General features: G+C 31.5%; 2 protein-coding genes across 2 annotated transcripts; one reads left to right on the top strand and one right to left on the bottom strand.

The window, feature by feature from the left end:
• Positions 1–825: 825 nt before the first annotated feature.
• On the top strand, positions 826–4,920 carry LOC133183939 (uncharacterized). Its single transcript, XM_061318814.1, has 7 exons — positions 826–1,066; positions 1,399–1,502; positions 1,713–1,832; positions 2,734–2,883; positions 3,568–3,707; positions 3,957–4,163; positions 4,465–4,920. Exons 1-7 carry the CDS (start codon positions 893–895, stop codon positions 4,683–4,685), a joined length of 1,116 nt encoding a protein of 371 aa, XP_061174798.1. The 5' UTR covers positions 826–892; the 3' UTR covers positions 4,686–4,920.
• A 718-nt stretch (positions 4,921–5,638) lies between these two features.
• On the bottom strand, positions 5,639–9,714 carry LOC133183938 (uncharacterized). The gene is made up of 5 exons (XM_061318813.1): positions 9,566–9,714; positions 9,255–9,392; positions 7,122–7,282; positions 6,809–6,921; positions 5,639–6,664 (listed from the first exon to the last, which is right to left on the bottom strand). Exons 1-5 carry the CDS (start codon positions 9,679–9,681, stop codon positions 5,777–5,779), a joined length of 1,416 nt encoding a protein of 471 aa, XP_061174797.1. The 5' UTR covers positions 9,682–9,714; the 3' UTR covers positions 5,639–5,776.
• Between the last annotated feature and the right edge of the window lie 489 nt (positions 9,715–10,203).

Raw genomic sequence — 10,203 nt, 5'->3', positions numbered from 1 at the left:
CAGACTTAAGTTGCTTTATTAGTATTCAAACATTTACTGCAAGATTAAGAAAAACAGGTAATACAACAGAAGTTGATTATTTTTCTGTGAAATCAAACTCAGATGACAAATATCAAAAAAAAAAAAAAAAAAAAAAAAAAAAAAAAAATCAGATTGAGCTTAACTTGGGATCGACACCCCCGTCCAAAAATATAGTCCCGTCCAAAGCTAAAGCGTTTAGAAGTCAGCAGAGTCAATATCTCGAAGTGGGTCTTGTGACGCATTTATGAATATGTCCTATTATTGTTTTTTATCGATAAAATAAAAATAAATCATTTATAAAATTATAGCTTTAACTCTAGCTTAAAGAATATCTATGTCCGATCTAGGACACTATAGCATAATACGATACTCTTTACAGAGTTATGTCCCTTTCTAGAATGTAAGTTATAGATTTTAAATACTTATGGTCTTTACGTTTACGTGATTTATTTTTTTCATCTAAACAATAATAGCCAATGTAACTTTTATTTTAAGAAACTTTGGACGAAAAGGAATTTTTTTTAAAGTTTAGTAGAAAAAAATGACAATTTATAGATCCTTGATTTAAATTATAGTAAATAATCAAAGCGGTCCCCTTAGGACTGTTGGTATATAAAGAAGATAATATGTCATTCTACTATATAACTTCAATCACCTTGTTTTAATGTTATCCTGTAGATAACATTCGCAGTTAAAAATATCTTTCGTGGAAGACCAAACTGAATAAATTGTAAATAGTAAAAATGAATAAAAATATATAATTTGATATTTGAAAGTTAATGATGTACCAAACGTAAATAGGGTCTGTAAGTCTCGTCAGCTGACCGACGAGATTTGACGAGATTAATAACTTCCGGGTACCTCAAGCGAAATGGCCTTGTCCATATTGTATTGGGCAAACTATGTTGAAGGTTTAACAAAGATTAAAAGGAAAAGTGAAGCTGCAGTGGAGTCTCAGAGGGTTCTCCGATTCACGTTTGACGAGTTGCGTGTGATAACTGCGAATGTTCAAGCATCAATGAGGGACACATCGTACAAAGTGCAGGTTGGTTGTAGATTTATAAACTCGCATACATAATACTGTTAACTCTTTCGATAAAACAATTTTTCATTTAATTTATGAATGATTGCTCTTTGAATGAATATAAACATACTTGAAAACGAAGCAAAACATTTGCCTAACGTTATTTATCGATGATCGTACAATCATACGTAACCTATGCTATGTAATTGTAAACAAATCTGTAAGCCTATGTATTATAGCATATGATTAGATTGTGTGTGTGAAGTTGTATAAATTTTATATATGTTAAGAATGACAAGTGTATAGATACATATAAGTTATCCTTTTTAATTTAATGTTATAATGTGCAATAGATATTCCTTGAATCTGAAGATAATGGTGTTGTGGAGTCATCCTCATGTGAGTGTCCTATGGGACGTTATAAGTGTCATCACGTGGCAGCAGCTCTCCTTTATGGGCAAGTGTATAGTATATAATTGTAAAACATTGTTTATATTTTTAAATCAATATGGACAATCTATTCAATTTTGATGTGTAAGAGAACTTAAGTAAATAATGAGTGAAACTCTTCAGATATAATTATAAAATGCTACATTCATTCCTCATTATTGCTGTATATTCAGTTGCTTTTCCATCATTTTTTTTTAATTCTTTATAAATATTGCAGGTATAAGAAGGCAAGTAAAACTGATGTAAAATGCAGTTGGATAAAACATCCAAAGTCAGCGCAGCCGAAGGTGACAACAACCATGGAGGAATTATTTCCACCAAAACAGCCAGGATACAGGTACATGTAGTTCATTTATTTTCAAAGCAAAGTTTCAACAAAGATTGCATGATTTGAGTAAAAATTATTTATATCTAAAATACAAATATAAAATATCACACACACATATAGAGCATTGAAACGTGAGGTGACGGATGAAGACAGATCATATTTTTATAATCAACTTGGCCAGTTAGGCAGATTTACAGGTTCACCAGTTCACGTTCAATTTGTTCCCTTTGAATATTTTCTTATATTGGATGTATTCATTGCCAGTTTTTTAAATTGGTTAATACAGTGGGTTTTTTTTTAACTTTTCTTTCAGATTTATTATTTATGAGATACTTTTTGTGTATTTGGAACTTCTATATTTGGACTTGATATTAATGTTATTCATTTTTTTTAAGCCATGGTCATAAAGTTTTAATGAAAATAAATCAAGCATATTTGTATTTATACAAATTCATGTCGTATATTCAATTTCAATGTATGTACTTTCAATCATCAAAGAGCAAAAACTGAACCTTCTCATTTAACAACATTCTGATTAGTTAATTGCTAACAGAAACATGCACTTTGTGAATTTTATTTCATACTGAAATATTTCTGATTTAATTTATTTGTGCAGCAATGCACTGGATATTATCAAAAGAGCCTGTGACAGAGGATATTCCTGTTGTCCTGATACAAGATATATTCCAAAGCAAAGAATTCTTGAATGCTGAATGCAAAGAATCCTTTTTAAGGTATGTTTAAACCTAATAATCTGATATCGCTCTTAGATTAAACTGTTTCAATAATATTATAATATCAAATTAACTTACACAATCCCATTGTACATATATCAGGTTTTTTTTTCATGAAATGTTATGTATAGCTTCTAACAGAATCATTTTACCCTATCTAAAAACCATGATTTTAGGGGGAAGCTTACAATGTCGCCAGAGAAAGTTATTCAAACTGCATGGATTACTATAGGACAGCGAGAAAATATTATGTGGGCTAAAGTTCGCAAGCTTCGTTTCACAGCTTCAAATTTTGGACAAATTGTTACAGCAATTCGAAAAAACAGGTATAATTTTTAATGAACACTCCGTGCATTCTCCTCAACCACATAAGTAAAGATGCATAATTAAATATTTAAAGATACATAGTGTATATATAGGATCTCCCATGATTTGTAGTTGGATATGATTTTTATCCAACGAGTTGTGTGTTTTTTATCCCCGAGCCTTGGCGAGGGGATAAAAACACACAACGAGTTGGATAAAAGTCATATCCAACTACAAATCATGGGAGATTCTTTTTATCCCATGTTTAATACTTCACAACCAATGTTTTACACTGTTTTATATAGGACTCCACTTTATTTTACTTCATCGCGCTAACGCAAAAACCATTGTGACGTCACAACTGTGGATTATGAAAAATTTATCCAATGAGTCATATCCACGGGATAAAGGGGTAAACATGGGATAAACATGATTATCAGTTTTCATGAATTTTGTAAATCACACACTTTTGAGGATATGTAAATTCTTCAACAGTAGCCCTGACCATGTTTGAAAAAGCCATGTTTCTTACTTATTGATCTTCTGATTTTGTGGATCTGGTAAATAACAAAATTGACAAAAAATGGTGTTATTCAAATAATGATGAAACTACAGTAGTTTAATTTAGGGATCTGTTTTTCTATTTTTTTTTTTTTAAATAACAAGATTTAGAGCATTCAAAAATACATTTGAAATATTTTTAGGTTAAATGTGTCCTTGAAAAAGAGACTACTGAGTGCATACAACTTGGAAAAAAGAGCACCAATCCAGTGGGGGCTTGCCCATGAAAAGACTGCAATACAAGAATACTGCAAGCTCTTTGAAGTAAATGTTTTAGAGACAGGTAAGTTTTATAAGGATAGTAATAGTTTATCAAGTTTGAAATTTCTATCATTCTTGTGCAATTTTCATTAGTTAAAAATTATGTCAGTCTTGATAGATTATTTACCAGTAAATAAATTATATTGATATCCTGCCTTTAAATGTTTAAGTCACATTATTATCATGAAAGTTGAGAAAAAAAAATACAGCACTTATTGTTGCCAAACAGATACAACTTCTTTAAATGATTGAAATTTAAATATTTTTACAGGAATATGGCTTCACGAGTCTGGGGTACTTGGAGCCTCTCCAGATGGTTTTGTCCAAGGAAGTCCAAAGGATATTACTGAAAGAGTGCATCAACAAGAAAACAAGTCAACATTAGTGTCACCTGACATTGTTGAGGTGAAATGCCCATTTTCTGCCAGATCAATGACAATCAAAGAAGCTTGTTCAAATGTTAAGGATTTCTTTCTTGGTAAGCTAGCTAGTTTTACAGAATTAAAAAAAACTCTGAATTTATATTGTAAGGGATTTAATCTTGAATTGCTCACATGATTTAGGTATATTGTAATACATGTATGAATATATACATGTATGCATACTTCTTAGGCATTATTAAAAGGTTTAATAGATGAATTATTAATGTTTATTGTAAGATTTAAGTAACTTGCACTACATTCTGAATATTATTGGAGTGCAATTATGTCAAAACATCTTGTTTACATGCTGTCTCCACCATTCCATGTCAATAAATGAAATTTTATTTACGTTTTTAGATTGTAATCCAAGTGATAGTTCACTCCACCTCAGGACAAAACATGATTATTGGCACCAGATCCAAGGACAGTTGTACCTGACAGGAACACAGTGCTGTGATTTAGTAGTGTGGACTCAGACAGACATTCAAGTTGTTCGCATTGAGAAAGATGTGTCATGGTCACCAAACATCTCGAGCATGATCGAGTTCTATTATAAAGTGTTTCTGCCAAGTTTGTAATATTAAGGACTCATAGTGGTTAACAAATAACCCGTCAGATTTTGAAGTTTTAAACTATTATTTTGTATAGAAAAGATCCATATATTTTAGCTTTAAAATATTTAGATATTTTCTGATATCTTTATACAGAACTTTTCTTCTTAAAAAAGATCAATACATCCTTTAAATGGCCACAACCATCCAGTCCTTTTAAATGATTCCAAATTTTTTATTTTCATTATTTCAACATACTTTTTACAAGACCATTAGTATACATGTACAATTATTGTTTGCTGAATCATTATATAATTACAATAACTGGCAAAGGCCCAACACTTGCAGAACAGATTATTTTTATAACATATCAGAATATTAAAATTCATATCAACATAAAAGGAAAATTTCTGAGACCCAAGATAGTGCATTTTTTCTGTATGATGTACATTTGTTAATGAATGAGTGAGTTACACTAAGCACTATCATAAATATACTATTTATTAAACAAAAGTTAGCCGTCAGAGTATTTGAAATTTTTGAAAAATTCATTCTATGAAAACATATATACAAAATTCTTTCAAAAATTGATCTCAAATGATTACATGTATATTTTTAGTAAGCTGGGAAAAAAACTTTGTATTTATGCTGCAGTGGTACAATATAACAAAGTCTTTCATGTACATGATGTATTGGAATAGATAAGTGTTGACCTTTTTCTATGGCAAGATTGTGTGAACTAATCTTAAACTACTAAAAACTGATCTTTTTACTTTTTTCATAAATATATCAACATATGAAGATCATTTAAAATTATCAAAAAGAACGTGATAAAATTTTAGCTTTGATGGAATTCAATAGATTTGTATTACCTTTTTTAAGCACTGGTCTGTAAATCTTTGTTTATATGTCCATTGTATAATGAATAAACATTATAAATGATATGATGGCTCAAAAGCTTTTTTTAGCCATACCACATAATTAAAGTACCCAACTTTACATGTATATTATCAAACGTGCATGGTTATGTGCATAGAAAATCAAGTACATTGTACTACCTAGACATTTGCAGATTCTAGATATACATGTATAGTTAGTTATATATAAATAACATTGACCTACTGAGTAGGTTCTTCAATGTCATACTTTTCTGCAATCTCTTTCAAAAGGGGGGCTTGCAAATTCACAAGGGCCACACAAAGTTGAAATATTTTGGTGGATAGGTGTCTATACTGTGATGGTATATGACTCAGAATTTCAAAGTTCTTTATTCTCTCGTTTGCCCGCTCTACGTGGATTCTGCTTCTTCCTATTTTATAACATAACTGAGCTTCCTCCTTTGTGAAATGAGACTTGTTGGTAAGAAAAGGTGGGATATTAAGGGTTACGCCATTTGGAAGTTTATCAAATATATTGAATCCTTTGTCGGCCAGTATCATATCACCAGCTTGCAACTTCTCTAAGATGCCACAATGGTCCACAATTGCAGCATCGGAGGTTGATCCAGGATACAGATCTGAACAAAAGACAAGAGCAGCATTAGGTGCAACACAAGTTAAAGCTTTCACAGTGTGGCGACTCTTGTAGTTACTGTATGCTAAGGACTGGCTATTCATATCTGTTGGGATGTCTTGTGTCACTTCTGTGGCATCCATCGCAATTCTTGCCGATGAGAATTCTTCAAATGACTTTGGCATGGATCCTTGGCATTTCAGTTGACTCGGTATTCCGACAGCCTTCATGACCCCTTCAAACAAAATTTCATGCAAGGCATGCACAAATGTGTTAATAATATTGGACACAGTAGCACGACTAGTGTTGAACCTCTCTGCTAAATCAAGGTCCCTGCAGTTGAGTCGTAACTTCATTAATGTCATCAACAACTGATCACCGACACTGAAGTTAATCACAGTCCACCCACCATAGTAATTGAACGGGCCCATTCTCTCCAAGAGGTTCTCCAAAATGTGAAAAATATCTGCAGGATATGACGTATACAGCAGCATCTGTACCAGAAAAAAAAACAATCACTGTTATGTTATAAAAATACTGTTGAATCTATGATTAATAATGTTTTGAAATTGAAAGCCCAAAAGGAAATGTTTATTTTTTCCTTACAAACTGTAAAAATCTATAGTTTTGTAACATACCTTTTCAGGATCATTAATTATGTTCCCAATTGTCATGGATGGTTTTCTTAGCTTGAGCGTATTGATTTCTTGCTGCAACTTCAATATTTCCTCTTCCATGTTTTTAAGAGAAGCTGGAAGAATAACAACAGTATACCATATATAGTCCTTAGTATATATGCATATGAATATAGACAACATATAGAAGCACTTTGCTTGGAAGCAGAAAACCACCATAAATGGGTATTAAATTTCTGGTTTAATGTACAAGTACTAGTATATGTACATGCATTTGTATCTGGTAGTAATAAGACATTTCATAATAGGTTGGTACCTTTTTTTTGTTGAGGATCTGATGTCGCATATCCATGATCATGAACCACAATTATGCTGTCTGGTACAGGCATTTTAGAATCAGCCTCAACATCAACTTCAGCTCCCACATCTATGTTTGAAGCAGATGCTTCCACTGCAGCAGGTTTCATGAGTTTACGTCTAATAAGAAAAAACAGACTTGTATACTATATGACCTGCCATTTCACTTGATTTATATAGTGAAGCAGTAGCATTTTTCTGCTGTTGATTATTCAGTAAAATATTTCTTTATTGCATTTAGATGCAGAATTTATTCTGAACTACATGTATGATTATACATCAGTATGAAATACAATTGTTCAGTAACATCATTGTACATGTACAATTCACATGCACATGTATAATCATTACTGTGGGTTACATGCATGCACTTAAAAATGATAATTTATTTTCATATATTATAATAAAATATATAATACTGTGCATTAAAGGTGCTTGGACACAGATTTGAAGTTAATATTTTCTCAAATTTTCTGTATAATTTCATGACTTATATGTTGCTATAGCATTTCATACTAAAATATAATAAAAAATCTTATTTCATCTCGAAGTTATTAAAACTTCAAATTTCTGGACGCGTTGGATTGACACATCCCTGCGCTTTCACATAACGGTATTTTAATTTTATTCTTACTACTTAAGAAAAGTGGCAATTTTGTTGTGTATTAATGAAAAATATTAAAACTATAACCCAGAAAATTCGGAGTAGAATTGTTCGAAAGCAAAACCAACTCACAGTATTGTAAGTCCGTGCTCAGTGGTGTGTGCAGAGTTTAACGATTGAACACACCCGGTGAATCATAAACATTAACAGAGCTCGTGCCCTGTTTACATAAACAGTTTACGTTTCACGGATGTGTTCAATTTTTTAAACTCTGTACACATCACAGAACATGGACTGACAATACTGGTGAGTTGGTTTTGCTTTCGAACATTTCTACTATGAATTTTCTGGATTATAGATGTAATATTTTTCATTAATACATAACAAAATCGCTTCTTTTCTTAAATATTAAGGATAAAGTTAAAATTTGTGTAAGTGCAAAGATTTGTTAATCAAACGCATCCCGGAATTCGTAGTTCCAATAATTTCCAGATAAAATAAGTTTTTAATTTTATTTTCGTGTGAAATGCTATTGCAATATATAGGTCATGATATTATACAGAAAATTTGAGAAAATATTAAGTTCAGATCTGTGTCTAAGCACCTTTAAAATCAACAGTTTCATAGCATTACTTTATTGTAAGTCTATATACTTGTAAATATCAGATAACACAAACTGTTTCCTATAATAATGTAAATGCCAGGTCCGGCACAATCTCTTGATTTAGCTATATAGCTTGATTTAGCTATATAGCTTGATTTAGCTATTCAGAATAGCTTGATTTAGCTATTTCATCACACTTTTTTCTTTTGTTTGTTATTTTTTCAGCACCTTGGTGCAGTGATAATATTCTACCTTGAACTCTTCTGAAAAAAATGCATGTAAAAATAACTCACCAAATTGCATCTCATTGAGAGACTTTGTAATTAAAGTTGTAAAAGTTTTGGGGCTATATAAAGCAATTGATTTGTGACCATACAGTTATTTCTTGAATGAAATTATGAAGGAGGTCAGTTATGGTCAACGGGATAATTGATTAGTTATAATTCAGTACAATGAGAAGCAATCATACTTATCCACACCTCAACACACACAAGGTAGTGAACAGTTACTCAAACAATGGAAATTCATCTTTTGTTGTCTTGTTCAAAAGCTGCAGTGTTAGAAGTATCTTTGATTTGGATTGTTTTTTTTGTTTTTTTGTTTTTTTTTGTTTGGATAGCCCACATTACATATATGAAATTGAATGGTCAAATACTTGCAACTTTTTTGTTTATTTCTTACAAAAATACATTTCTATGAAAAACTGCATATAAATAGCTTTATCAAGCTATTTTGAATAGCTTAATAAAGCTACATGTATACAGCTATTTCAAGCTATATAGCTAAATCAAGAGATTGTGCTGGACCTGTGTACATTATTGTAATTGTGCTTGAGCCAGTAAATTCATAATATTTGTATTTGTATAACTACGATTTAATGATACCTTTTTGGTGTGGCAACATCAGGAAAACATCCAACGTTTTTACTATAACTAAATATAGTTGGGCCGTTCTCCTTTTTGCCGTTCACAAAATGGCAGCTACAAATCCTGTCATTAGGATTATAATCCCTATCCGCTCTCCTGAAATGATGTGTTTTAACGATAAGTAACTATGTTTCGGCCTATAGTATACTTAATTTTGCATTAAATTCATATACAGTCTTTATTCAATCATTTATTTATACTCTTTACGGATTTTTTTTCCGGTAGCATTTGACATCAGTCTGTTCGACTTTTTATGTATGATTACTTACCTACATCTTTCAACCCATCGTTTCCTTTCTTTGAGGTCGGTTGGAAACCTGTATAGACTGCACTGCAGATTTTTACCGGTCTTGTGCGTACAACCGATGGCAAAACAAAACACCATAGTAGTTCACTCTATTTGTTTACACTGTTGAGGTACCCGGAAGTGGTAAAGCGAAAGTGAAACCAAACGAGACTTGCGGACCCTATTCCGTGTGAAAAGTATACACATATACTTAACTTTCCTATCAATGATCTTGTATTCAAAGTGTACAAACAGTACATTCCAGATACTAGATGCAGGACTTGTGAAAGAAAACAAAGGGCTAATTGCAGCCATATATCTGCCGATAAGGCCACTGTTGTTTAATTTCAAGTCTATTTCAGGTTTTTTTTATATATACATGTATTGAAATCTTACGAGATTGTACAAACTTAGCACTGCACATCAACACCAAATACAGAGTAAGAGTGGAAAGCTAACGATTCACACATTTTATCGTTATTCAGTAAAACAAAAAATAAAATTAAAACAATTTTAAAAAATCAAGCAGAAGGAATGTTGCCCCCATATGCAGACGTCTCTTAAATTACGCTACGAATATTATGCAACAAAATTATAAAAGTTGTATGCTTCTATAAATTC

Source organism: Saccostrea echinata, unplaced genomic scaffold, assembly GCF_033153115.1.
Source record: "Saccostrea echinata isolate AGI-Se365-2 ecotype Australia unplaced genomic scaffold, CSIRO_AGI_Sech_v1 ptg000009l, whole genome shotgun sequence".
In the NCBI taxonomy this organism is placed as follows: Eukaryota; Metazoa; Mollusca; class Bivalvia; order Ostreida; family Ostreidae; genus Saccostrea; species Saccostrea echinata.
This window is presented reverse-complemented; position numbering and strand designations above follow the sequence as displayed.